Source organism: Fomitiporia mediterranea, assembly GCF_000271605.1.
Source record: "Fomitiporia mediterranea MF3/22 unplaced genomic scaffold FOMMEscaffold_1, whole genome shotgun sequence".
In the NCBI taxonomy this organism is placed as follows: domain Eukaryota; kingdom Fungi; phylum Basidiomycota; class Agaricomycetes; order Hymenochaetales; family Hymenochaetaceae; genus Fomitiporia; species Fomitiporia mediterranea.
This window is the reverse complement of record NW_006760386.1, coordinates 2,721,320-2,747,825: the sequence shown is the minus strand read 5'-3', so window position 1 is coordinate 2,747,825 and position 26,506 is coordinate 2,721,320. Positions and strand designations below refer to the sequence as shown.

The 26,506-nt window shown below is 47.6% G+C and overlaps 9 protein-coding genes across 9 annotated transcripts; 3 read left to right on the top strand and 6 right to left on the bottom strand.

Moving 5' to 3' along the window:
* Positions 1 to 628: 628 nt before the first annotated feature.
* Positions 629 to 1,120, bottom strand: FOMMEDRAFT_25096 (uncharacterized protein; the record flags this gene model as incomplete). The annotated part of the gene is made up of 1 exon (XM_007261722.1): positions 629 to 1,120. The coding sequence occupies one exon, from the start codon at positions 1,118 to 1,120 to the stop codon at positions 629 to 631; it is 492 nt and encodes a 163-aa protein (XP_007261784.1).
* Positions 1,121 to 1,547: 427 nt separating this feature from the next.
* FOMMEDRAFT_164693 (S-adenosyl-L-methionine-dependent methyltransferase) lies at positions 1,548 to 2,755 on the bottom strand (the record flags this gene model as incomplete). The annotated part of the gene is made up of 5 exons (XM_007261721.1): positions 2,556 to 2,755; positions 2,295 to 2,501; positions 2,151 to 2,236; positions 1,891 to 2,098; positions 1,548 to 1,837 (listed from the first exon to the last, which is right to left on the bottom strand). The coding sequence occupies exons 1-5, from the start codon at positions 2,737 to 2,739 to the stop codon at positions 1,548 to 1,550; spliced, it is 975 nt and encodes a 324-aa protein (XP_007261783.1). The 5' UTR covers positions 2,740 to 2,755.
* A 361-nt stretch (positions 2,756 to 3,116) lies between these two features.
* FOMMEDRAFT_164692 (uncharacterized protein) lies at positions 3,117 to 4,099 on the top strand (the record flags this gene model as incomplete). Its single annotated transcript, XM_007261720.1, has 3 exons — positions 3,117 to 3,262; positions 3,323 to 3,536; positions 3,643 to 4,099. 3 exons carry the CDS (start codon positions 3,117 to 3,119, stop codon positions 3,715 to 3,717), a joined length of 435 nt encoding a protein of 144 aa, XP_007261782.1. The 3' UTR covers positions 3,718 to 4,099.
* A 1,286-nt stretch (positions 4,100 to 5,385) lies between these two features.
* FOMMEDRAFT_150408 (uncharacterized protein) lies at positions 5,386 to 7,062 on the bottom strand (the record flags this gene model as incomplete). The annotated part of the gene is made up of 5 exons (XM_007261719.1): positions 5,386 to 5,462; positions 5,709 to 5,967; positions 6,045 to 6,051; positions 6,149 to 6,335; positions 7,017 to 7,062. The coding sequence occupies 5 exons, from the start codon at positions 7,060 to 7,062 to the stop codon at positions 5,386 to 5,388; spliced, it is 576 nt and encodes a 191-aa protein (XP_007261781.1).
* Positions 7,063 to 7,799: 737 nt separating this feature from the next.
* Positions 7,800 to 9,233, bottom strand: FOMMEDRAFT_137989 (uncharacterized protein). Its single transcript, XM_007261718.1, has 3 exons — positions 9,062 to 9,233; positions 8,917 to 8,973; positions 7,800 to 8,828 (listed from the first exon to the last, which is right to left on the bottom strand). Exons 1-3 carry the CDS (start codon positions 9,103 to 9,105, stop codon positions 7,985 to 7,987), a joined length of 945 nt encoding a protein of 314 aa, XP_007261780.1. The 5' UTR covers positions 9,106 to 9,233; the 3' UTR covers positions 7,800 to 7,984.
* A 2,493-nt stretch (positions 9,234 to 11,726) lies between these two features.
* FOMMEDRAFT_25093 (uncharacterized protein) lies at positions 11,727 to 12,790 on the top strand (the record flags this gene model as incomplete). The annotated part of the gene is made up of 4 exons (XM_007261717.1): positions 11,727 to 11,920; positions 11,988 to 12,109; positions 12,382 to 12,459; positions 12,549 to 12,790. The coding sequence occupies 4 exons, from the start codon at positions 11,727 to 11,729 to the stop codon at positions 12,788 to 12,790; spliced, it is 636 nt and encodes a 211-aa protein (XP_007261779.1).
* A 482-nt stretch (positions 12,791 to 13,272) lies between these two features.
* Positions 13,273 to 13,969, top strand: FOMMEDRAFT_164688 (uncharacterized protein; the record flags this gene model as incomplete). The annotated part of the gene is made up of 3 exons (XM_007261716.1): positions 13,273 to 13,334; positions 13,399 to 13,477; positions 13,512 to 13,969. 3 exons carry the CDS (start codon positions 13,273 to 13,275, stop codon positions 13,791 to 13,793), a joined length of 423 nt encoding a protein of 140 aa, XP_007261778.1. The 3' UTR covers positions 13,794 to 13,969.
* Positions 13,970 to 14,174: 205 nt separating this feature from the next.
* FOMMEDRAFT_101255 (nonmuscle myosin heavy chain b) lies at positions 14,175 to 22,378 on the bottom strand. The gene is made up of 16 exons (XM_007261715.1): positions 21,975 to 22,378; positions 21,780 to 21,923; positions 21,075 to 21,726; positions 20,923 to 21,026; positions 19,319 to 20,869; positions 18,641 to 19,260; positions 17,889 to 18,576; positions 16,397 to 17,827; positions 16,190 to 16,340; positions 15,955 to 16,137; positions 15,642 to 15,902; positions 15,559 to 15,582; positions 14,963 to 15,507; positions 14,659 to 14,901; positions 14,524 to 14,603; positions 14,175 to 14,469 (listed from the first exon to the last, which is right to left on the bottom strand). Exons 1-16 carry the CDS (start codon positions 22,149 to 22,151, stop codon positions 14,373 to 14,375), a joined length of 6,951 nt encoding a protein of 2,316 aa, XP_007261777.1. The 5' UTR covers positions 22,152 to 22,378; the 3' UTR covers positions 14,175 to 14,372.
* Positions 22,379 to 23,500: 1,122 nt separating this feature from the next.
* FOMMEDRAFT_116261 (uncharacterized protein) lies at positions 23,501 to 24,651 on the bottom strand. The gene is made up of 4 exons (XM_007261714.1): positions 24,489 to 24,651; positions 24,367 to 24,437; positions 24,002 to 24,304; positions 23,501 to 23,920 (listed from the first exon to the last, which is right to left on the bottom strand). The coding sequence occupies exons 1-4, from the start codon at positions 24,575 to 24,577 to the stop codon at positions 23,730 to 23,732; spliced, it is 654 nt and encodes a 217-aa protein (XP_007261776.1). The 5' UTR covers positions 24,578 to 24,651; the 3' UTR covers positions 23,501 to 23,729.
* Positions 24,652 to 26,506: the final 1,855 nt, after the last annotated feature.

Sequence of the window (26,506 nt, the reverse complement as noted above, 5' to 3'; positions counted from 1 at the left end):
CCTGTACTGCACATCATACATCTCCCTCCCTTCTACACCAGGGCCCAGGCCATGGATAGCAACAGATGTTCCGAGTACTATCTATCTCAATAAAAAGATGATAGGCATTGTGGAGTGTTGTATTTGTGAAGGATGACAAATTCCACCAGTCAGTTCCGTGGCCCCTGCTCTGTGGAAATGGCAAATCCTCATTGGCAATGGGGACTGATATGACTGGTTGGCAAGATGCAACGCACATACTACACCTAATGTGTGCAAGGCGCCATGACTTTCTTGCTTCATGTTAACTCCCACTGGAGAACCTGTACAAGCACTGCTTGTGTTCCATCTTTGGTATGAGTGCTGTATATTTGGCAGAAGGCAAACAAAGTGACAGGTACTCAGACGTGAAGACGTGAATATTAGGCTGCACCTGTCAACACGTGCCAACTTGAACATGCATATTTTGACCTCAGTTTCAATCTTAGATTAGATTCTCTTTCTCTGCATACTCATAATCGTGTTATTGTCTTGCACGAATCGTATCTCAAAGCAGGTAGACAGTTGTAATTTTTATTTAAACTAGTACGTATGCCAATCTCTCTATGGTATTGTCTTACAGACTGTTACAGTCATTATTGTTTAACAATCACTCCTCATCATTTTCGTCTAGATCGTCCTTTTCACTCTCTTTCAAAAATGGTGTAAGGTACTCCTTCACCACATATATCCCGTCAGACCCCTCAATCTTCCCGGAAATTTCAAGAAAGATCCGTTGTATTTCCTTTTCCTTTTTGCCACGTTCACTACTGTACTCATCCAAGGGTTCGATTTCATTATGCAACTGTACAACCCTTGCCTTCTGTGTGTCGGAGGCTGCATTAACGACTGCTTTCATCAGTTCTGCTGTTATCTTGCTCCTTTGAGCCTTTGTTGCCTCAATTTTTTGCTTTACTCGTGACCCGCGCTGATTTGTTGCGGTTCTCTGGACAACATGTCCAAGATATGTCCACGTATGTGCAACCAGGTCATTCACCTGTCCAACAAACGGATCACCTTTTGTTTCTAAGGAAGGAGGATGTTCATGTAGCCACTTTTTAACATCATCTTGAGCTTCGCGACGTTGATGCTTTTTTGCCATTACGTTTGGCCACAGTGTTCTTGCATTCAAATCAAAAAACCATCACCATGTCCCAACTATATAAGTTTGGTTTGCTTGTTAGTGGAATGATGATTTCACAGCCACCAATGGGAAACTTTTGCAAAGTTTGGTAGCGTTGGATTTGGCAAGGGCATGCAAAGCATCAGCTTGCTGCATTCACAGGAAAGAGCAATGATGGACATACTCACAGCCCTTGCTTCACATCTTTCTCAGTAGCCAGTGGTTTCAGCACAACCATTAATCTCTAGAGTCTTACCTGTATGACTTTCTGTGCTGCATACTTTCAATTAACAGTAATATTACAAACCATCAACCCTTTATCGAAAGCAGGAGTTACACAATTCCGGCTTTCGACACCAGACAATGCATATTAGGAAGCGCGATGTATTGTATGAGCTCATTACTCTCAGGACCGCTTTGCAAGAATAAGTGCCAAGGGCCACTCAATCTCCACTTCTGCATCATCTCCTCCATTGGATCCGGCTTTTGAAAAGCCCTCTATGCCCATGTTCGTTTTTAACGCATTTATGAATCTTTTAACGACGTCGCCATCTGGATGATTCGCATCATCGGGATTGCGTACTTGGAACGTATGTAATGAAGAGAAGGAACGGAGGTAGTCCTCGAAGTCTGTCCATCTCATCTTCTTGTGCAAAATAACTTGACGAGGATTAGGGAGGGAAGGGAAGTGTGAACCTAATATGAATGTTAGAACATTATTCATTAAAGCAGAATTAGAAGGCACTCACCAGAGAAATAGACACGGTCTTCGGAAGAAAACGCTCCTGGAACAATAGAGGATGCGCTTGGTATGTCTTGCAACAGATTCTCAACTATGCTTCGTCCAGGCTGTTGCCAATGTGGTCCAAGACTCGTAGCAGGGTCAGGACCATGGGTATATGCGTCAATGATGGGCGTCAGCGATGGATAACGAGACAGCCGCATTTCCGAGTAGCCCTACAGCAACATAGGCCTAGCAATTTAACTACAGTCTTAAATGATGACTGACCCAAACGGCAACCGTGCCGTGTGGACGCAGTACTCGGGCTAGCTCAGGCCAGAGTACCTTCCAGTTGAACCAATGTGCAGCCTGGGCTAGATCCAAATGAGTCGTGTAGAAAGGAGAACATTGATATGAGCAGGTTGGACATACCTGCGATAACCAGATCGACACTACTATTTTCTAAGAAACCGAGATTCTCCGCTTGAGATTCGACAAACAGGAACTGCTTCCTCGCTGACTCCAGGTCATGTCCTTTCAACCCATCAAATGTATATTTCTGCGCCCCAACAAGCATTTGCTTGCTGGGATCAACACCGATGACGTGTTTAAATTGGCGCAGCTCAGCCGTCGCTTGGCCTGACACACGGAAATAAGCTTAATCATCATCTTATCACAATGCCTCTGACGCACCCGTTCCACAACCTAGGTCTACCGCAACATCCCAACACGTTTGTTGTTCCTTGGCCAAGGGTTGCACGAGGTCTGAGCCGTATTCGTGGTACCTAAAGACAAAATCGAAGAGCTGGCGAGGATAAGTCGGACGCGATGCGGCGTAGCCTTTAGCATTGAACGAAGCCTTGGCAAATGCCGCCATCACTGCTGGCGCTGGCTGGCGGTGTGCAACGAATTTTTCTCCATTGGTAATTAGGATAACTAAACCTGTTAGGCTTGATTAGGTTTTCGTGGGAATATTGATGGTTACATGCACTTTGTTGGGTACAGTTGAGTATGGTGACATAAAATCAGAGCGCTTATTGTAAACCAATCCACCAGTGACGATTGCAAAGTGCTGGGCTTATCCCCATGTATGAATAACGATGGCTGCCGGAACCAAAATATAGGCATCCATAGTCGAGCTCCCGGTCTCCATCCAGACACTTGCCATGAATGATTGCGTTACTCGCTCATCTTTAACAATTTATGCTTTGCCATCAATAATGTACTTAATATCAAATCTACTTTGGCGTTCCTATGTCTGTCATCCCTGTCATCGTGTCCAATAAACGAGCAGGCACTAGTCATGGAGGCGGAGAAATGCACGTGCTGCAAAGGTCAAAGAACATTCGAATCGGAAGCATCTCATTATCCGTCGGAGGTCGGATGGAGACAGAAGCGAGGTGGAATGATGGAAATGACTGAATTGAACTTATCAATAAAATATCACATTGGCGCAAAAGTGATCAAGGCGCCCGCAATTGTCAGTCAGTACTTGAACCCAAACCACACTCTCCTTCACCCTCTTCACGCTATCTTCAACACGTATCAACCTTAACGCCTTACTTTGCATTATCATTCGCTCTGAGCGATCACACTATGCGTCTACAAAACCTGATTATCGCATTCCTGTCGCTCGCTGCTCTGGCAGCAGCATTGCCTTTATCCTCGCGTGCGGTACGTCTTACAAAATTTCTTACTCCCGGCATGATTTTCCTGAGAAAAGCCCAACACTTTCTCTCATCCTATTCGGCTAAACGTATCCTCGACCCTGTATCTGCAGACTCCAAACGACCTGAAACGTGGAAATGGCGGTAGTGCAGACTGGAGAAAGCGCGGAAACGGAGCAGATTGGTGAATCGGCCCGATGTTGCAAATTTTCTCCCTGTATCGTAATCACGTCGTCGAATACCCAATTACCGCCAGTTCCGCGAGATATATCGATCCGAGGAGACAGAGGGGGCATGGAAGGAGGAAGACGTCCTGAGTTAAGGGGCAAAGATGAATGGTGGTGGAGGACTTGCTCAGCAAATTTTCGTAACGCAGCAATCCAGTTCCTGGCGTGCAAAGAATGTGCTGATCGCGTTCTCATCGGAAATTCAGCTGGTGGTGATACTGGCTTGTTTCGATCGATGTCCGATAGAGGAGCTGGCGCATGTCGAGCATAGTTGGCTATGTCTTGTTGGGCAAATCAAGTTCTGTCTTCATTCATCAATTTGTCGCCGCCGCCGCCGAGCAGCACTGCAATGGAAGTTTGATCCGAATAGTGACCACAGCATGCGAACCATGTCAGTGCTAACGTTTCAGGCCAAAAAATGTATGCCGCTCGCTCAACGGCAAGTTCCAGGCGAACAAACAGGTCAATGAGGTCAGAATGGACACGTCTCCGGAAGGATCGGTCCTTTTATCAGATTAGGAGTACCATTGTCTGTCCCGTGCTATGATGACCCTACACATTCCGTGACAGCTAAGGAGCGCCATCCGACAAATGCAGCTCAAACACGACGAAACACTGGTCAACGTTCCTCAAGGCACCAGAGGCGTCTGAAAACTTCACAGCGGTTGCAAGAAAAGCCTGTCATCTGAACAGAGATCACTCGGAGCAATAGTAGAGAAGGAACTGTGAGCGGAATTTGACTTCAAGATGTTCCTTAGTTTCTATAGTGGAAGATAGCTTTGCAGCACTTCCGAGGCCACAAAGGATAAATCAGGAGATCTGAGCACGTGAGGGACGCGAAACACAGCTTGACGCGCGGTTTCAATTTTTTGAATTCAGCCTGATTCTCACACTCAACTCTCACATACCTGCGAAGCTGTGTCGTTACTCCGACTTCGACCGTCCTGAAACATGGCGAAGTCTTTGGATACGGGGTATTTCCTAGTATACCAGCAGTTTCCCCCCAAGCCAAGTTCCGACATACCACAGAGAATCATACCCACCAGCAACGCATTTGTGTTCACGACACAGGATCCGAGTCGGACCAGTCACCTTGTACAACCGCTTGGTAGGAGTTCATCTTTGTTTGCAAGTATAAAAGGCACTAGTACACTCAGCTTACAAAAAATGCAGTACTTATCTCGATGGTCCAAAACCCATATCATGCAATTCAACGTCATCATGGACGTGAATACGAGGCAAACACCGGATGAGAAGAAAAGAGCAAGCAAATTGACGAGTGCATAGTCCATGAATAGTTCAATGTTCTTTATTGCATTAAGGCGCAAGGCGCTTCTCAGTCGAGGTCTTTTCTAAACACTTTCTCGGCACAGCATTAGGAGTTACATCTCCAGGTCGCAGTTCCGCCCAGCGTCAACAATAAATCAATGCCCAAGGAGACGTTGTCCATGAACGACACACAAGGCTCACCGATTTGGCATGCATACAACTCCTTTGTGCTATCAGCGATTTTGACAGGTTCTTGACGTTACATTGAGTCCTAAAGGTCATAGAGACTTGACGATTCGGCATGTGATGCACCTTCAAACTTGTGCGACCTCATCAAACCGAACTGTCCCTGTGCTTGCGTTATATAGCGTGCGATGCGGAGCAATCACCGCGGCTTCCCCGTAGACCATCGAGCTTAATCTTGCGAATAGCATCACCTGGTAATAACAGTCAAGTGAGTCCGGCTCGTCAAAACCTAAGTTTCTTCGCAACCTTAAATGACGAAATATCTCTACAACTGTTATGCATCGGAACGTTCCGCCTCGTTAATTATTGTGTCAGGTTTTTTTAATTTACAAAATGCTATGTGAACTACATGAGCAATTCACATGGTAGCAGAAATTTGCCTCGACGATTCCGTTGCGACAAGAAGTTCCCAGGCTGTACAGGCAGTAATGACGAACCTCTCGATACATGTGAACTTTGCCGATTGTCTCTTCCTTCCCTCAGGTTTGCTATGAACCTGATTATTGACGTATTGGACATCCGAGACTGTCCGCTTGATGTCGGGTTTGCGGTGAGGAACCACGACTTCGAAACCAGTGGATCCGAGTGAGCAAACTCCGCGGCATTCAGGATTACATACTCGAGCTCAGTAAATTCAGATTGGTACAGCGGTGAGTGACTTGGCCAAATGTAAATGACCCGCAAATGTGCTTCAGCCTTGTATTGCAGACCGGAAAAACGCACCTAATTCAGCCACCCAGCAATGCCAGTCCTCTTCGAAATTAAAGATTTACGGCATCCCTAAGAGTAAGTTCGATGTAGTACTGAGGATCTCAGGATGATCTCACGCGGACAATATCAAGTCGGCCGGTTGGCTGTGCATTTGCATTGACCGCACGGAGGGGAGGCTCGGTGGATCATGGAGATAGCCTGAGTTAACCCACAAGTTGAACCGTACACAGTAAAGTTTGGCTGGTAACCCGCCTTTGCGACCCTGGCAGGAATGGGAGATTTCCCTCCGTCTATGAGCGCGATTCTAGCGCCCGAAAAGCTGGTATCATCCTTGCCCGCATGGGAATTTATTTCTTGCAAGTATGCGTTAGTAATGCTGCTGAACTTTGCTTTTACCTTTCTTTGCATATTTCTTGAATGTCCATCATCTCACTAGCGTATGTTTACTACTTACATCGTGCATTATAGCCCTGCAGAGTAAGGTTCTTCAGTAAGTTCTCGTCATGAAGATTGGAAGATCATCTTCCCATCGAAAAAGGTCCGTAACCGTTTTTGAAGACAAGGTTAGAATGAAGGTTGCATTCAACAGTATCCATCAACAGCCCTGTTTCCGGTTTGTCCAGATGGTCGGTCAGCGCTCTATGAGATCTATCTGAGAACCAGTTGACTCTGCTTCAGCAAATCTTTCTCCTTGTTAACATCGGCTCGATGTTCTCTACTATGTCTTCAAAATTCGACGAAGTAAGAAGCTTCTCCTAGTTGGTCTTCCGTCTCACAAACCAGAGGTGTTCCCCTCCACAGTTCATTCCTCTCCACATGCTTTGTTTTATGAAACTGATGGATGGAACAAAGAACCTGTGTGGCGGGTGCATAAGAATCATGTGTATGCTCTGAATAATTAATTTAAGTAATTCATGGTCACTGAATATCTCCCCGTTTCTCGCATCATTCTACATGCAGGTTCGTCTGCATGTTCGACTTATGCGTTGCTACGGTGCAGCATGGTTCATCACTGACCTGAGCAATGGACGCACCTAATCGCCGAGGAATGACAAAACCCAGCATCTGTATATCAGTCATGACGAGAACGTTACCTCGAATCAATGGCCTAACATCACATTTGTCTCTATGGTGTAGTGACGTCTACACGAGGAGTGGCTTTCGTAGTGATCTCTCTGGTCTAGAACAAGCGCTCTTACTAACCATTGAGCGTCTTTCCTTATCTTTTCTGACTACCCAAGGGGAACGTTTTGATGGTAAAAATGATGGTAGAGAGCTAGAACATGCTGGAACACTACCTACGAATCATCATATCATTCCGACACATACGTAAACGCGCCTCTAGCTCAAGTACGTCCTCTCAGAAATGAACGGCGACTGATGACTCCATTTAAGCAAGCAGAGCAGAAGTAGTTACTGCATCACCTGTACTTGGAATGGAAGGTTAATATCTTTGTTTATTTATATGAGATATACAAGTGACTATGGATATTGTTATATGCAGTGATAGTACTTATGAACAGTCCTAGTTAATGACAATGGGTATCTCGAGTAATAGCGCTTGGACGATGGACGAGGGGGCGGGGGACGGATAGTCTCTGAATTATTAATTAGGGATAGTTGTAAGTAAATAAAATAAGTAAAAGCACGTAAGGAGAGTCGAAAATCATCAGATGCAGGACGATGGGAAACCGTTATGAACAAATTAACAAATAATAATAATACTTAACTTTGGACAATGGCTGAAAAGAAAAAGGGCAGAAAAGAGAGTCGTAATGAATAATAAAGACTGTGAAACAGAAGATGGGTATGATATGTGGAAGGATCCTGCAGAATTCTGTGTTAACTTGCTGGTGGTTCTGGCACAATTCGGGGTGCCTTCATGAAGTCGATTAAGCGGACCAAATATTAACGTAGTTTGGTTGGAATCGTGAGTTCGTTACGTTGATTCACATGTAACTGCGCAGGTAGTGCATAGAATCGGGTCGAGGTTTAATCCAGTTCACCACGCTGGCGAGTGCGTCCGCGAATGCTGCGGCGGAGAGGACATCATCTGTTGAAAATATCCACCCAACCCAGATCCATCTACCGCTTGAGGCTGGGGCTGCGCGAGCGGGGTCTGACCGAGTAGTGGTGATGCGTGCCATCGATCAACGCCTATTCCGCGCGAGGGGTCTAGTGGCATCGCCCCATGTCGCATATAGGGAGACGGCGCAGCAGACGGTGCAGAGTTCGCAGTCGAGGGGCGTGAAATACACGCGCTTGTGTATCCATCCATTGCATTTGCTGCGTCAAGCGATACGTCGCCGGGATTACGACCGAGTTGGAATGAAAATGGGGAGATTCCGACTGGGGGATATTCACCCGTTCCTGAGACGCTTCCAGAGCTCGCGGGGCGGTGCAAATACTGATGACCCGTTGCCGATGCACCTACTCCGATACCCACTCCCGTGCCCACATAAGATCCAGCAGTCGAGGGTCGCGAGCTCGCAGATGTCCGACGAAGGGAGTGAGAAAGTGAGAGCGAGCTAGCGGCTGTCGAGGGACGTGATGACACACTTCCACTGCTGATATTTGGGATGACCGAGACATGACCCGCGGGTGAATATCCTGGAAATCCAGGACTGTGCTGCACAGAGTGCGACTGCACGTGTGGATAAAGAAAATCGCTCGGCGTTGAGGACCGTGTGTTAGACTCGACGCATCCATGATTGAGCTGGCTCAGGGAAAGGCCGAGTGCGCCGTTGTCGGAGCTGATGCCATGATCATGCCCATGTAGATGGTGCTCATTCTGCAGGTTCGAGCTGTGAAGGTACTGTTGCTGGCCATCCATGATATCTGCCATGCTGTTTTGGAAATTCACCCATTTGCAAATTCATTTCAATCATCGTCAGAACCAATGAGTCAAGTAACCAGGAAGGCTCAGATATTCACCTGTGCCGGCGAGTCTCCATCGCTTGAGGTGCGAGAGAAGAAAGGATCTGCGGGGCACTATCGACAAAGGCAAAGAAACGAAATTCAGCATCTGGAACGTCACAGCGATGTGCGGAAAATGCGTTGTCAAGAAAATCCAACAAACCTGTGCCGACGGTCGTTCAACAGGCTGGTCCCAACCTGCAACATGGTTGGGTCCGCAGAGAAGGCAAGAGTAGGTCCACCAGTTGCGCTGTCGTGGTCCGAGCTGGGCGAAGGCGCCTCCGATTTGAAGGATGGCTGCGGAGTCCCGTCTACATCACCGGAGTCTGTCGGCGACAGGGACGATGTACCTGCCTCGCTCGTTGCGGCGGAATCGACTTGATCAGCAGACGAACGAGCCTTGCGCGAGGGGACTTTCTTTTTGGGCGGCGGAATTTCAGGCCAAGTGCACTGTTTTGGTGTGCCGTACACATGATGGTAGAGTTTTGAACCCAGAAAAATATAAAAAGCAAGTGAATAAGTCAGTAATCAACAGATGCCGAAGGCAAGAAGGCGGATATGAAATAATACTAAAACTCGATAGAAACACGAACGGGACGAGTAACGTTGAGGCAAATGAAGTAGATGCCGGGAGAACGAGAAGGGGATAACAACCAAATTAAACAAGGAACTCACAGTGAGTTGCGAACTGCAGCAGCGCTGACAGGCAGGTTTTGTTTCATCGCACTGTAACGGACACACGAGATCAATGATTCTGAATGCGGATAAAACGGGAGGTCGCGATAGGGCGGGATACGTTGGGGCCGAAGGAAATTCGGGCGGCGCAAGAATACAGAATTCAAAGATGAGCGCGATGTTGGCTCAGTTACGAACCTTGACTTTCTTTTTCCTGCACGTCAGGCAGCCCGTTTTGCTGCGCGTGTATTTTGGGCGTCTGCGCTCCGTCTTGAGCGTACGTTCGGGGTATGACGAAGGAGCGTATTGCGCGTAAGGCGTCGAGTAGTATTGAGGTAGATAGTGGACCGGCGGCTGGCCAGCAGAATACATGATTGAACTGCAAAAAGTCATGGAGTGTGAAGGCAAAAATGTCAGAAAAATAATTTGCGGTATAGAATAGTGAAAGTCGAGGAAACTGAAAAAAAGAGGGGAAGGTAAAGTAAGCAAAAGAAACACGTACTGTGGCAATGCCTGTGCCATAGAACTGGTATAGTGGAGGGGAATAGTGTTTGGCTGGAGGGGGATGAAAGGACTCATCATAGACAGGTGCTGGGATGATTTATATGTTGGGATCGAACGAGGATCTTCAAGGAGTGTAGGGCGCAACCTGTATGAGACCTGTCGTGGCACTGACCGGATCAGAAGGTTTTGTCTGCACAGCGTAGGGTTAACTTAAGATCTTACGGACGATTAATGCATATATACGTTTCATATCATAAACAACCTAATGTCCCATAACGGGCAAGTGCATCAGTAGTTCCAATCCATCATCCTGACGACCGTACGCGGCAGCTGTCCGCCCTCCTACTATCCTGTGCCATCGCAAGTGTCAACACCCTCTTCTTGTGAGCAAAACATTCGGGGAAATGCTATGTGTTTCGCCCCACTCATTCTTTCTTTACTGTTTCGGTCCAAGGGACACTGTCTGTCAAGTGTTCACTAGGTACGCAACCATGCACACGCTCATGATCATTTAACCCCATTTTTTTTGACGTAACAACTAAGGGGTAAACTATGATGGGTGAAATTTCAGTGAAAAACACCAAGATGCGTTTCTATTTCAAGTTGTTAGTCTACTTTTTCTATTTTTCCACGCCCGCGACCCTGTTGATTTCGGCGTGATTCTTGATAGTCCTGAATGACCATGGGCGCACAGGTCATAGCATTGGGCTTGTTGCATCCGCTAAAGGAATGGCCTACTTTCGGGCTCATCTCAATGCCCCTATCAACTTTATTGTTACCAAGTACTCATTTGTGTGGCAATGGTCCACTTTGACTGTGGTTGACTGTGACAACGAGAGGCGCGAGATAAAATAAACGGGAACATCCCGATTGTTTCATGATAAGTGACTAACTAAACTGAGTCGGCGGCATTTATTTTCTGTCGTGATGGCGGGGGTTGATTTTCTTTTCTTCTTTCTAGAAAAAATGCAAAGCCTAAAATTCATATGAGGGTGGTGAATACAATACCAATCAAGAAGTGGACTTCTGTTCTAGTTGTCTCATTTCGGCCTATTCAGTACTCCTCGTACTCGGAGTTCTCTGTATCATGTGCTTTTCAGCAGAAGCGTATTGTATTTTTTTTGATCATCAAAAGGATTTCCTATCTCAGCGTCAGCCTTGCACACTGTGAGGGCTTCAATGCGCCAAGAGTTGGGAATTTCTGGCAGTTCCAAAGCGACATCGACGATCTTCGAGTCTACAGGGTCGGATGTAAGGAGTAATTGTATGACTGAGGACAATCCACGACGAAAAAGTCCGTATGCATCGGTATTGTCCAGCATCCTCGATCGTTCACGTTCCAGTCATCTCCACAGATGTGTTCTCTATGTGTTTGAGCCTCACAATAGTCATATGTCTTTTCCACGACGTTTCACCCACCTGACGAAATGCATGATAGAAAAACCATAAGTTACTCGGTGATACATCAGAGCAGAGGAAGCTCTCTGATTCGTTTATTCATACTGCTTCCGCGATCTCCGCACTAGATGAAACTGTCACCAATTTCGGTCTGATACAGAAAGCACGCTCAATGCGCCACGACGACCAGAGTCAGCAGCCAAGCAGTCTTTCGGGAACTTAGTCTTACCCACGGTCAGATACTGACACATATGACGGGCCGGGTCAAGCACGGGCCGCATGTCATCCCCGACCACGTCGGCTGTCAATTCATGGTGTACGGAAAGGGCAAACTCCAGACGTGCAAACACAAAGGCAAACGGCAAAAAGCCTGTGTAGGCTTTTTGGCACAAGCGAACATATTCCGAGAGATCGACAGGGCCCTCCCTGTGTTGTTCGACATGAGGTAGGGACTTCAATTGCATATCCTTTGCCCGACTTCTTTTACATGGGCGCCTCGCTGGTGATTCCAGATGTCAAATATGCTGGCGTGTCCGAGGAGAGTCGCAAGGCTCCGAGCACGTATCAAAGCTAGCTAACTCACACTTCCGGTCCGATGCCAAATATAGAGAGGTAGCAAAGACGGCGTGGCTAGGTAAATAAGCTTTCTATCTAACGACTTGAGCCCACTTCTCCCGTCGAGAAGGCGCACAGATCGGTGGCTATGGAATTCGCTGAGCGCGCACCGGCCTCGCCGACGTCGCAGTTCTTCGCACTTTATCACCTGCCGCGCGTCTAGGTCGGTTCTAAACCAACCAAAACATTTTCACCGCATAGTAGATCGGCCTAGTCCGACGAGGTCGCTCCTCAATACATAGCGCAAGCACAGTCTCCACTGGTTCATATGAATACAGTTGTGGTCTAAAGAAAGCGGCCCACCTAGTGAAGCCAAGAAAATGGAGTACATCATTGGAGGGGAAGTATCAACACAGTTGATGGATCAAGGTATATTTGCAGCACGAATAACCACAGTTGCGAATTCAAAGAGCTTGGCTATTCGTCCGTCCTAGAATAAACACTGTTCTCTCCGGTAGCTTACCGACGAGCCAGTATGCGCTCAAATCAAAACATGAAATATATACCGCGCTCGGAGAGGGCTATTTTAATAGCACCAAGACTATATACTGTTGAGACCAACATGTTGATCAAGACGTTTGGTTCGAGCTATCTGGCAACAGTCGATTTATTTGAGGACCTTCCTGCGACAATGGATACATTAATAATTGCAACAGTGTGGCCTAAGCGGCTATTTAAGAGGCCTTGCTCCGATGAATGATTGAGGTGTAATCGGATTAGCGCTGGGATTGCTGTAGTTGACAGAACCGGGATTAACAATCGCCTGAAGGGCTTTGCAATTATCGTGATTGAGCAGTACGAATTGCCGGCGGCTAGGTTCCTCGTCACATGCTTTCTCGTACGAGCACGTGCTGTGCCAAATTGCGATAGAGTTGAAGCATCATCATCAAGAATTCAGGATGCGCGGCTACGACTCTGCTCCGCACAACAAATACAGCACGAGAAGCCCATCGGCGCACAGGTATCAGGACCCATCGGCGGGTCGATCGTTTCGGCCATCCAAACACCTCGAAGCGTCACCAGCTCTGCAAATTCACCGTGGCGGATGATTTTGATGTGATGTTACGGCAGACCATGCCTCCGGGTCACCGCCAACATTGGTCCAAGTGTCAGAGTTTGGATTATCATTCAATTCAGATAAATCAAATAGATATTTCAATAGGCTCTGCACTATAAGTTGAAATGGCGACCCGAGCAGCTAATGGCATCACAAACGAGGTCATGCCGAATGCACTTATCGGGAGGTGTGTTTGAGCGAGTTGAGAAAACAACACCGATTCGTGCTTCGTAATCATGCGATATACGTAGAAAAGGAACTTCAATGAGCTGTGCAGATACCCATTCCTCGAATGTGTCATCAAGTAGGCAAATCCAGTCCACCACACAGGTATGCCCCACGTACTGAACTGGTTTCAAAATAGTTATCTGAGCTGGTGCGGGGGCTGTACTGGAATGGTCCGTTGAACTGCCGCAGGGGTTCCACAGATACTGATGGCATCGCTCTAACCCTGTGCGACGTGCAAGATCCTCTTGGAGACCAAACGTTGCTTGGAGACACAGATCATCATGTCACGAAGACTTCGAACAGTCGTTCATCTCCCACAAATTCGTGCAGGAAGAGCCAAGAAGCAGGCATTGCGATGCACGTAGTGATGGCTCATAGTGAAATTTCCGTCGCGGACTATTTTCACCAAGAAAGCTGATACGAAATTGTGTGTTTTCCCGGCCATCAATGTCCATGATGTGTCGGAGCGACCCGAGGAGAAAATGAACAACTAAAAATCAGCGCGTCTTTGAGGTACGATCAGTGGAAGTCGAGCCCGATTAACTCGATAAATAAGGATTCATTCCTCCAGCATCGGTGAAGTGAACTAAGTGGGAGTTGGTGGTGGTGGTGCATTAAGAAACGAGGCATCGCCACCGATGTGGTGTTGAATTAGTATCACTTGCCTATTCGGGGTTGGATCATGCACCGGGACAGCCACAGGCGAACACTGAAACGCCATAGGTTTTTATTATTTGTCTCCTGTAGCCTTTTGCTGCAATAATTTCTAATCTTTGGAGGGGCACTGAAACGCCAACCCATTTCGTTCTTTCAGAAACGTGAGAAAAGAATAAAATAAACAAATAAAGCTACATGTACACGTTGAGGTGATAGATGGACACAGTGCAGGGATGTTACAGAGGGTAATGTCAGAGGACAAACAAATAAGGAAGGGTATGAAATCATAAGAGTCGTGAATGATGGTATTCCAAATCGACGAGGCAAATCAAAAATGCCTTCATGATCCGTACTTTCGGGGGGAGCCTGCAGGCGATTGCAATGCGGAAGAGGGCCATTCCAGACGGCTCCTCAATCGTTCTACCTCCCGCTCCAAGCTTTGGGCACAACCTGTCAGTATTCAAGCACGGCAGGAAAGCCTTCAAACGTACCTTAGAACCAGCTGTTTATATTCGCTAGCCTCCCTTTCAGCCTTGCGTTTCGCTATTTGTAGGTTCCCTTCTTTACTTGACTAGGGGAATACAATGACTCTTTTGGGAAGAACCAGATCAATGGCATTAACTTACAAGGGCAGCCATGTCCTCACGCATGGCAGCAATCTTTGCCTCATACGACTTCACTTCTTCCTCGAGACGAGAACGCATTCTGTCGCTCTCTGCTGGCGTCCCTCCCGTGCGAGACACGGGCCTATCTCCAGTCCGGTTCTGTCTAAGCACTTCGCCTTTCAACCGTGATGCGCTCGCGTAGGCCTTTGTCTCCAAGTCCACGATGCGAACATTAAGTTCTTTTACCTGTTTCTCTAAATTTGCCTACAAAACATCGGCGATTCAATAATGACGTGTAGCAAGACAACGAGGACAAACGACGTACGTTCTTGCGGTCAAGCTCAGAGTTTTCGACCCGAATTTCACCAAGCTCAATTTGGCAGTCCTGAGCGTGAACTTCCGCCTTCTTCATACGTTCCTCAGCCATCATCACGCGGTCTTGATGCTCCTCCAGCGCACGTTCCAAATCCTGTTTCTTCAGCTGAAGATCCTGGAGCTTAGATTCAGCCGACATTTTATCCGGGTCGATGTGATCCAACTTTATTCCGTCAAGCTGAGCCTGGAGTGCGCGCCGTGCTTTCTGGAGCATAACGCGCTCGGCTTCTGCATCTTCAAGTACGCCCCGAAGTTCGCGGACCTGCGAATGCAATGCTACAATCTGCGACTGCTGCTCAGTCCGGGCTGCAGTAGATGACTCGTAGGCATTCGTTAGGTCGGTTATCTTCGTCTCCAACCTCTCTTTTTCATTCTTCCACGCTCCGCCGCTGTACACCTCGTCGTCATATTGTAGTTGCAATTCGTCGTAGTCACTGCGCAGCTTGCGATTCTCCTCACGTAGCCGACTCATACTTTCACGCTGAGATTGTAGTTCTGATGGGACCTGAATAAGCGCCCGTCGCCATAGATTATGTTCACACTCACCATCACTGAGCTCCGCGAGTTTGGCTTACAGTTTGAGTTGTCATAAGCTTCAAAACACCGCTTAGAGCATGAAAACTGCTTACTTTGATATGTTATCTGTGTTTGACTCATTGCGAAATCACGTTCAGAAAGATCAGCCGCATGACGGTCGCGCTCCTCTTGAAGCTCCTCCTCAAGACGTTGTCGACCCAACTCAAGATCTGAAGACTGACGATCGCCGTGTTCAAGCTCGGCGGACAGATCACGAAGGTTCTGCTCTGCCTTGCTGGCACGCTCTTCAGCTGCCTTGCGTTCTTTGAGAGCTTGCGCATGAGCTTTCTCTAAATCCTCAAGTGCTTTACGAGCTACGGGCAACGTGTCAGGAATATGCATTACAGGTTGACGAAGTCGGCCTACCAAAAGCCTCGCCATTCGCGGCCTTGGCCCGCTCTATTTCATTTTGCTCCAGTCGCGTTAGATAGCTTTCAGCCTTCGCACGATAAGCTTTGACAGCTTCGGCCAATTCGGAGTGCTTCATGGATGCCGCGGCTGAAGATACCTTCGCATCTTGCAATTCGCCCTGTAACTTGCGTTTCGTATCTGCCAGATCATTTAAGCATGATGGACACAAATAGAAAACACCTCGACCCACTAGATTCTTCACTCCTCGCTAACTTCTCGCGTTCAACTTTATCCTGAAGATTGGTAAGTTCAGACTGCAGCTTCATCTTCATCTGAGTGAGCTCTTGATTCTGACGGCGCTGTGCTTCTAGTTCCGTCTGAGCGTTCCTTTGTTGAACAATCTGTGATCAAGCAAGCGTAGGTAGCAATGATCGATTTGAGAGCCGCAAGCACATACCAAAGCACGGCGAGACTCTTCCAGCCGATTATAGCTCTCGCGTTCCTCGGAAATGGTGCTCTGGAACTTGTCCCACATGCTTTGCAGACCATCCAGATGGCTTGCTTCACTCGTGCGGCGTGCTTGAGCCTCGTCATTCAGTAGCTCTCCAAGTCTTGCATTCTCCTTTGCCATACGTGCCTTGTATGACTGGAGAGATTGCTTAGACCCGTCGAGCGATTCAAGCTCAGCAGTCAAGTCCCTGAGAGAAGCCTCAAGGTGTCGTCGAACCCTGTCACTTGCAGCCATCTGGAGCTCTAACACTTGTACTTGCTGCTTCAAGCGATCGACTTGGTGGTGGTCCGGCGTCCTTGGAGCTTCAGGTACTTCCTTCATACCACGGATTATACCATTAAGAGGCTTATTCGTTGATTTCGTGGGCGTGCTGGTGACTGACCGCACACCTGAACTGCCTGGATCACGGAACTGCAGAGAACGATTGCTAAACTCCATGGATAGTCCCTTCTCTGTCTGTTGAAGCTCCTGCAGAAGACGAGAGCGAAACCCGTCATCATGGGGAGCGCCTTGAAGGATAAGCTTGCGGATCTCTGCATGATGACGTTCCACGAGGTCCTTGATGCGATTCGCGGTGGACTGTGCAGCCTCCGCTTGTTCAAGGTCGTTCTGCAGTTGCGAGATTCTAGACTCATATTCACGACGAACTTTGGCCAACGAGTTTGGTGTCGTGGTCTCGTCGGCCAGCGTGGAGAGTTCCGATTCTAACGTGCTCTTGGACTTTTGCACCGTCACCAGCTGTTGCTCGAGGAAAGCTATTTGGTCTTTCGCGGTTTGAAGTTCATTCTCGCTTCTACGAGCCCGTATTTCAGCTGCTTCCTTAGCTCGTTTTGCGTCAAGCGCCTCGGCAGCCGCACGGCTAGCTTTCTCCTCACTTGTGCGAGCGTCCTTCGCCCGTGCACGACTTTCCTGTTCAGCAGCGCGGGTAAGATCTTCTGCTTCGCTCGCAAGCCGAGCTTTCGATTTCTCCAGCGAACGGATGTAGGAGACATTCTTCTGGAGTTCAGCCTGTGCCTCAGCCAGCTGTCGGTCGGTGACCCGTTTCGCCTCTTCAAGTACATGCACATGCTCAACGATTGTTTTGTCCTGTCGTGACTCGAGTTGCTTGACCTCCCACTCTCGAGCCTTGAGATTATCAAGAGTTTTGTTCAGCTCACGGTCAAGCTTGATGTTAATATCCTTCAATCTGAGGATTTCGGCCTTTTGTGTCGAGGCATGTTTATCCAGTTGTTGCCGTTTGGCCTTTTCGTCATCAAGCTGTTGACGGGTCTGGTCCATTTGTCGCACCCAATTACTCTTCTCCCGTTCGAGCTGAATCACAGCTTCCTCATAATCCTCAACCTTTGCCTGAGCGCTGGCCATCTGTCGCTCTAACATCTAGGGACATGAAACGAAATCATTATCGAATCTAGATCGAAAAGACTAAGTTGTCACATACCTCTTTTGCCTTAATTGCGTCAGCGTATTGACCTTCCACATCCGTCTGACGGGTCTTCGCAATTTGCAGTTCCGATTCCAACGTGCGCTTCGCGCGATCCGCGTCGGATAAAGCAGTATCAAGCTCCTTCTGTCGCGTCTGGATTGCGCGCTCACTGTCTACTAGCTGCTGATACTGCTGTTGAAGGGAAGCATTCTCCCGCAGGGCGGTTTCCAAATCAGCTTTGAGGCGGTTCTGGTCCTCAATGTAAATCTTCTTCGATTCTGAGAGCTCTTGTTGTAAGCGCGACTGCTGAGTACGCAAGTCCAAGAGTTCCTTCTCCTTGCTCTTCTCAACTTCCTTGCGACGGGTCTCCTCCGAGCTCTTTGCTTGCATCAAAGCACGGAGCTCATCCAATTCCTTCTGCAAGCGAGCGCGCATCTCTGTACTCCGGACATTTTCGCCCTTCTGAGCGTCAAGCTGAGACTTCGCTGTCTCGGCTTGTCCCTGAAGTTGGGTGATCTCCTTGAGAGCTTCATCCTTTTCATCAGATAGATGTTCCAAATCAGCAGTAAGACGTGCAATCTCGGCCTCTTTCTTTGTAATCAAAGTGTCGTACTGATTTGCCGTACGGGCCATCTCTGCAAGCTGTTCCTGGGCTTGCCGAACTTCATGTTCGAGAGTGTCTGATCGCGCTTTAGCAAGTTCGCTACATTCATCATCAGCCCATCATCAGTAATGTACGGCTAAGTCCGAGCTAGTGTTTCACTTACCGAGCCCGGATCTCGGAAGCAAGTTTGGCCTCCAGTTCAGTAACCGTCGCTTCCAGGCGCTCTTTTGCTCGCAGTATGTCCTCCTCTCGCTCAGTCAACTGGCGTTTAGCATCGTCAGATGCTCTACGTAGCTCGTCCCTCTCGGCTTGTAAAACCTCCAACTTTTCTTCGGCGATTGCCAAGCTTTGTGAAAGCTCTTCCTCCCTTATCTTCCATTCCTTCTGATCCTGCTCGAAGCGCACGAGGTGGTTGGCGGCCTCGTCAAACGCCTCCCGAAGGGCCTCATATTTCTCCTCAGTAGCCTTGTGGTTAGCCATTACTCTATCCAGTTGCGAATCGAGTGTGTCTAGGTCTGTCTGAAGGGCTGAGACGTCTTCTTCGAGTTCCGAAATACGATCTGCACTTCGCTTGAGCTGTACATCCTTCTCAAGCCCTACTGATCGCTCAGCCTCTAGATCATCCTCAACTTTCCGTTTATCGGCCTCCAGCCGCATCTTGAGACCTTCTAGGGCTTCCTTCTCGCGGAGATCACGCTCAGCTCTTTCTTTAAAAAGAGCTAACTCTGCCTCTTTCCTTCTCAGTTCTTCGTCGTTTCGTGTTGCTGCGAGTAACGGCCGGACCTAAATATTAATTAATAAATATTAATTAAATTGTACTTTATACAGAGAACGTGTGTACCTTGGTATATAGCTGCCACCATGGCCATTCTCTGAGTTCGCCATAGATACGAGCGTTTCGCTGAATCGTCCGAACGGCAATCGCACGATTCAGTATCTTCTTCATCTGCCGCCGCGCAGTCCACATGCGCGCGGCCCCCTGCAACCTCGAGAAGATGTCAAACAACAAGGCATCTCGTCGCTCTTCTAGGTCTGCTAGTATTCCCGCCTTAAAGAAAAGTTTGGATGTCCCAATACGATACGTTGATTTGTCGAGCTCGAGAGCATCGACCATGCGTAAGCACGCCTTTCGCCCATCCATATAGCCCCGAGGAATAATGCCGGGAGTCAGCACTTCGTAACGTTGCCGGAACTCAACGAAAGGTAGACGATTTGGATATCCGAGACGTGCTATACGGATACCTTCAAGTACACCGTTGCATCGCAATTGGTCGAGCACGAGGGGCACATCCATCCGGCCCGCTTTCTTCATTCCGTTGGGCACAATACACCGCACGAAGTGTGGCTGCGTTCCCTTCAGCTGGTTCATCAAGCTCGCAAGTTGTTCTTTATGACGTTGGCCCACGGTACGGAAGGCACCCTTTCTTACGGTGCGTTTCTTCCCGACAGTGCCAACCAAACCGCTTACCACAGAACCATTCGCAGGTAATCCGTCAGCGTAGTCCGAGAAAAGACCAGCAACGTACGGCTCGTCCGATACGGCAAGAAGACGAGACAAGTTGTCATTCAGGGGATCCTTGTTCTTTTCTAGCCAGCCTTCGGTACGATATTCGACGTTACCTGCATAGTGCTTGACAATGAATCCCTGCTCGAAACGTGCTGGAGTGTATTTGTCTCGGCCAGGGTGAGATTTCTCTCCATCCTGCACTTCACCAGTCCAGAGCTGATGAAGTTTATGCGTGAATGTCGCATCAGTCGCCTTTGGCATAATGCATTCCTCGTCCAAACAGCTCAATATACCGATAGTGTTACCACTGGCCTCGATTAGTTCAATGGTCGGCTGCGAATCAAGACCAAAGTCGTGGTATTCCCACTCAATACTCTCGCGCGCGTATTCTTCCTGCTCGAGCTCGAACATATGGTGATTAAAGAATTGTTGCAGCTTCTCGTTTGTGTAGTTGATGAGCAGTTGCTCATACGCATTCACGTCGAAAATCTCGAATCCTGCAATGTCAAGTACACCAATGAATGTCGACTTAGATGATGGTCTGTCGAGCGCGCGATTAATTCGGTCGACGAGTGCACCAAAGCTCTTCTCGTAGAGTGTCTTGCATAGTGCAGACAGCTCATCCAGAGCATGCTGTCGCGTGCGAGCTTGTGTGACCCATTCTCGACCCGCGAGGACGCGAGGGCGTAATACGGCTTTCGTAAACTCGCCAACAGGAATACCTAAGAGGTGGCAGACACGTTCTGCCTGTGCAGAGTCAGGCATTAGCGCATCGTCAGCACGCGTAGACGTGATAGTGATGTTTCCGATGTGTAGGATTGCCGCAACTATACGGAACAAGTTGAATTGTTCTGCTGCAGAAAATCCGACAACTTCCAGTGCATTCTGTATATCATATGTTAGGTACCGGATGGATTGTCTGAGAAAGTATAACGAACCTTGAGTTGCTTCCATTCCTCCCTATCATCTACGCCGTCGACTTCCCGTCGACTCTTGTTCAGAAATTCATAGTCTTCAACTCCGCCATCCAAGAGAAGTTGCTCTACATGATGTAAGTAAAAAGACGAGAGAACAGGTGCATAATACTTGCCTTTGAGCTGAAGGTCAGCTTCCATGAGCTGGTAGAATACATGGAAACTCCTTTCCGCTTCACTCCTCACAACGACTCGACTCTTTTCCAGTAAATACCAATCAACGTTCGCGCCAGCTATGCTCCCGTCAGGTGCAAAGCTAATACGAATGAACTTGCCAAAACGACTGGAATTGTTATTCCTCTGAGTTTGAGCGTTACCAAACGCTTCGAGGATAGGGTTTGCCTGAAGGATCTGGCGCTCAAGCAGGCCGAGGCGACCCTTTGCGGTGAGCGATAGTTGTGAAGCACTGCTAATGCTCTTGCGATTCATGCTCTGCGAGCGCGGGAGACCCGAATTGAACGAGCTTGAGGCGGATGCAAGCGACGGTGATCGTGTATGTGACGAATGCACGTCAGACGCAATTGCAGCAAGGTACTGAATAACCTTTTTCGTGTTTTCCGTCTTTCCAGCACCAGATTCTCCAGTGATTAAGATGCTCTGGTTCTCGCGTTCCTCGCCCATACTGACCCACGCACGCTCGGCGACAGCGAATATATGGGGTGGGTTCTCGTCTCGTCGTTTCCCTCGATACTGCTGAACGATGGCATCGGAATAGAGGGGAAGGTTCTGGTACGGGTTAATGGCAACAAGGAAGAGGGAAGAATATGTCTAGAGGTGCGTTAGATTACGCCTGTAATTGAGAATATCTATAGAGTCCTTACATAAATAGCTCCGGAGCCATAACGAAGACGTAGATTGTGCACTACGCTAGCTTCATTGAGGAATGTCAAATCTGCAATATCGTCCACCCTGTCGAACTTTGGCGGGTTCATTTTGGACAACGCGTACAATGGCAGACGTCGCATCTACTCTGAACATCAGTATATGCGCCAATGAAACAGACACCGTAAACCCACCTCTCCACCGGCGGCCATGACCACCTCACCAGAGTCATCTTCCTCTCGGATAACCCATCCCGCCAAATAGCCTTCCTTATCATCGGGAACCCACACCCATTTCTTCTCGTTGAACTCTGCTTGTGCTGCGGCTATACGCGCAGACTCTGCTCCTTGCGAAAGGCGTGGGACAGCCATGCTGTCCTGAGTGATACTATAACGACCCCAGTTCTAAAAGCTTTTCCGAGCGAAAGAGCTGCGCAATGAAGTGAAGTAGCGTAGCGTCAAGGTGGATGCACAAAGCGTGAACGGTGATAGGGGCTGGTCGTGGATACTTGAGGACGTTGTACAATACAAGAACGCGTGTTCAATATCGGCGAAGGAGATATTGAAGTAATACACAGAGCCTCAAGTCGTCGGCGTCGTTCAGAAAGGAGATGACACGTCGTTGACGAGAGAGACGCGTTCCAGGACGCACAAGTTGAACGAACGTATCTTTCTTCATTTGGCAATATCTACGTAATGTCGTATTACATAACAGGTGTCATTAACTGCTAAAAATGCCGATGCATTAGATACCTCGCCGTGGGCCACTCACAGGCGTTTTTGCACTAGAGTACGAGTGGAAACTCCCTAGTTTCCCACAGTGAGGATTACCACAGAGGTTTCCCACGAGGTAAACCTCACTACCACAAGGGTTGCCGGAAATTGGCCTGTGGAAAACTCAAATGTATTAGTCATACATAATATCATGTCAGTAGATAAATTAAGAAAAAATGCCTCAACCTGACGAAAAGCAAGGAAAATAGATAGTTTGAGAGTGTATATACTCTATGTCTGTCATTTTATTAGGTCAACATCTCCTATTTTGCCTGACATTCTTTCAGATACTCCTTCATTTGAAGGAGTACACTCTGATAAAACTAGAGAGGTACAAGTGATAGATGTGGACAATATTTCCAGTACCTCTTCGGATGATTTACAAATTTTGAATAATAATAAAGCCTGGTCAATGTAACTGGTTGCCTCTTTCTTTTTATTTCTCTTGGATATATCTATTTATTATGTAGGTTTCAACACTGGTAGACTATAAAACACAATATAATTGCTCTCAGCAGTATAACCAATGTCTGAAATTAATATTACACCTAAATTTTCAGCTCAATAGAGGTACAGCACAAAATTCTTAAAAATTTCCTTTTTGGAACATTATAATGATATTACTAATATACTGACTAAGTGTTGTCCACGCGAGGTTTACCACGCCTCCAGAGGCCCAGCAAAATGACCTGTGGAAAACTAGTTTCCCACAGGCTCTCGGGAGTTTCCACTCGTACTCTATTTTGCACAATCTGACAAGACAAGGCATTCACTCGTAGCGTCTATAATCAAATATAAGAATTTGAAACTAGCCATAATCTGCTTGTCGAACGTGTCTTAGGAATAATTTTAATTACAATTTTATGCACATTTCGGCGATGCAAGGGATAGGATAGTAGATACTACTGCTTCTTTATTTTTTCGTAGAGAATTTATGTCCTATTTCAGCCAGTTTATCTTTCCAGCGACGATCTTACGATGCATTGCTGAAACCTTCCATTACTTCATGGCTATTACTAATACAAGTCTCTCACAACGAGCAGGCAAAGGAAATAACGTTGAAGGTCCAGAAAATTGTAAGAGTCTACGACTCCGCAGAAGAAAAAACAGTGCATGGTATTTACAGTTCCAATGACAGCATGGAGCAACGGAACCAGTGCCTGAATCGGTGACAGTTCATGTGCGATCGTGTACGTCCTCCGAAACTCCTTTCTCCGTGCTCGGCTTCCCAGCACTCTCGTCAGCAGCAGCGGCGTTGCGCGAACTATGTGCGATATCCGGCCCGGCTTTGGTGGTATGGAACAGCGTAACACCAGCGATCGCACCGAATAAGAACGCAAACCAAGGCAGGATCGCAGGCAATTTAACTGTCGGAAACGTTTAATTTAGCATAAGCAACATTCTCCCAACGTAACACAAAGAGTCGGTGTGAAATAACGAGTACGTACTATAGTTATGCGGCCAATACTTTGGCGTAACGCCCAATAGCTGTTCCTGCTGCTGTACAAAACTATCCGGCAACTGTCCTCCAGCAAGGAACGCGGTGACCTTCGCTTCCCTGTTTCGTGCTATGACATCATACGCAATGACAGTCGCCAATATCCACACTACCCAGAAGAAATGCAAGAATCCAGAGAAACGGTGTGTCTTGCGTGCGCGAGGGCGTAGGAAGGTGAGCAGGAAGGTGAGGAGAGAGGTGAGTGCGAGGAGACCACAGCCGACAGTAAGAACTGCACCCGAGCTAATAATGTCTAAATTCGGTATTGCGAGTTTAGCTCCCGTGCGTAGAACGATTAATATTACGGATACTGACCATGTGTGTTGATGTCAACTGAAACACCCGGAGGAGCTGCCTCTCTAACGAAGGCTTTCAAGTTGTTCGATCTAGAGCAGTATAAGTAAATGCAGATGAATTGACAGACAGCAAAGACGTACTTGACCAAGGCATTGATGCCCACCGACATGCCAATCACGCCGAACGCGAATGACATGAACAACGCAACTGAGCGTACTAGGCCGCTCATCGTGTAACGATCCCTAGGAACTTCCTTGATGTCTGCTCAGATGCGCCGGGGGGTGAAGCACAAGGTGGATTGTGAGGGAGGCCAGTAAAATATAAAACAGGGGATGACCACATGCTTCCAATATAGGGCTGCCAACTGAATTCGCATGACGCCCAGATCCAGATATCCGTGCCACACATCGAAGAAGTCTTGGATGGAAGCAAGTTGATACATTGATAGCATAGCCATCGTAGTTCTTCCCGACCAATCAGTCTCATAGAGTCCATGAGGCATCCTTCTCTTTTTTCATACCTTGTATTGCGTGATACACTTTTAAGACTTAGTTCCGCATCGGAACTCACCCCATTCCAACCATCTCCTCACTGCCCGTCCCACATTTAATAGCATGCCAACTTCCTATCCAATCATCAATGACACAATGAAGTGTCGTGTCGCACTAAAGAGGTCCCGTGTGGGGCCTTCAAAGTTCCGAGACCCTACGTGACGACTTGATGACTCCGACTTGATATGTCGATCTGTTATTTTTGGAGAAGGGAAAAGTTCGACGAATTCACCGAATGTGTACACGGAAGTTGAGAATAGAGGATGCCGGAAGGTACAAGTCGCCCCGGAACTTGCACGTCTCCGCGACAAAGAACCCAGAAGCACTGAGTGGCAAAGACAGACATCTGGTCCCGGTTTTGCGAGGACACCCACGAGGTATTCTTGGCAAGTATGGAGAGAGCACGACGCGGCACGACAATGAATAATCTGGCAAGAAGATTATTCTCCGGGCCCCAGGCACGAGGAAAATAGGAGTTACGAGGCGTCCTACATTCGCAATCACACGCAGTTGAATTGCAAGAAAAGCCATCACATGGAAAGGGACGTGAACGTCTCGTTCCAGAATGTAGAATTCAATAGCGGCTGCACTAGCAGTAAATGTGAATGCGAAAAAGATGACAAGGCACCAAGGGGTTAGATATGCCGTCTGGACTCTATGCAAATTTCAAGCGCGGCCGCGCGTTGCCGAAAGTTGCGGATTAGGCAACTGCTTCAAGTTCAACCGCTCCCGTCACGGACTCAAAAGCTCAAACACCTCGAATGGCTTCTCCTTCTCTTCCATGCTCTCAAGTTCAGCCGCAACTTTAACATTCTTCCGCATGTAAATCTCTCGTCAAACATAAAGACTTCTAGTGCATACAGTTTTATGTCATATGTTGAAACAGGGTGTTTCGCTCGGAAGAACGGGAGGATGACAAGACATGAGTTGACTCAACTAAATTGACTTGCACCTGCCTGTTCTCTGCGCGTTATCAAGCTTTTCTCAATACAAATTCAAAAGTGTTCTAACTTCCACACGAGGCAAATTCACATTATGGATTGATCAGAATTTTAGTCAGAATGTAAAAGCAGCCAATCAGAGCAGCTTTCTCACATTCTGATAAAAATTCTGAGCACTTTCAAAATTTGATTTTGCCTCGTGTGTTCTGTTTTCGAATTTCATTGTACTTAGCTTACTAATTCGCATTTAATCACGACACTCACGAAGTTAAAGTAGCACAGTAGAAAATGTTTTATTGGATAACATCAGGATAATGTCCCGCCCAAAGATATACATTACATCAATGTATTTTGGCTTAGACCCCGAGTTTTGGTCTGGAGTCTGAACAAAATTCTATACATTACATTATAGCATATAAGCATTACAATTCTATCCATTAAAGCATTGGATACCGAACACACTTAAGCATAATACTAGACTCCACCTCGGATAGCCGCTTGTTAGGAGTGTTTTAACAATCGCGCACCAGGAATGCTCGCGGCTGCCGTCTGCTGCGCCCCTGAGAAGTCAGAACTTTCGCGTAGAAAAGTCACGCTATTTTTAGATACCGGATCGGCAGTCATTCAATCTATCTAAGTCTTTATAAATAGTGCATGACATGGAAA

Excerpts from the sequence above, each read along its gene's own strand:
- FOMMEDRAFT_101255 (XM_007261715.1), bottom strand. The coding sequence starts at position 22,151 with ATGGCTGTCCCACGCCTTTCGCAAGGAGCAGAGTCTGCGCGTATAGCC. Across the intron at positions 21,027-21,074 it reads AGCTGACCTTCAGCTCAAAG|AGCAACTTCTCTTGGATGGC; the intron begins GCAAGTATTATG and ends TACATCATGTAG. Across the intron at positions 20,870-20,922 it reads AGGAATGGAAGCAACTCAAG|AATGCACTGGAAGTTGTCGG; the intron begins GTTCGTTATACT and ends TATGATATACAG.
- FOMMEDRAFT_116261 (XM_007261714.1), bottom strand. The coding sequence starts at position 24,577 with ATGAGCGGCCTAGTACGCTCAGTTGCGTTGTTCATGTCATTCGCGTTC. Across the intron at positions 24,438-24,488 it reads GGCATCAATGCCTTGGTCAA|ATCGAACAACTTGAAAGCCT; the intron begins GTACGTCTTTGC and ends ATACTGCTCTAG. Across the intron at positions 24,305-24,366 it reads AGTTGACATCAACACACATG|ACATTATTAGCTCGGGTGCA; the intron begins GTCAGTATCCGT and ends TACCGAATTTAG.
- FOMMEDRAFT_137989 (XM_007261718.1), bottom strand. The coding sequence starts at position 9,105 with ATGTTGCAGGTTGGGACCAGCCTGTTGAACGACCGTCGGCACAG. Across the intron at positions 8,974-9,061 it reads TTGAACGACCGTCGGCACAG|TGCCCCGCAGATCCTTTCTT; the intron begins GTTTGTTGGATT and ends CTTTGTCGATAG. Across the intron at positions 8,829-8,916 it reads ATGGAGACTCGCCGGCACAG|CATGGCAGATATCATGGATG; the intron begins GTGAATATCTGA and ends TTTCCAAAACAG.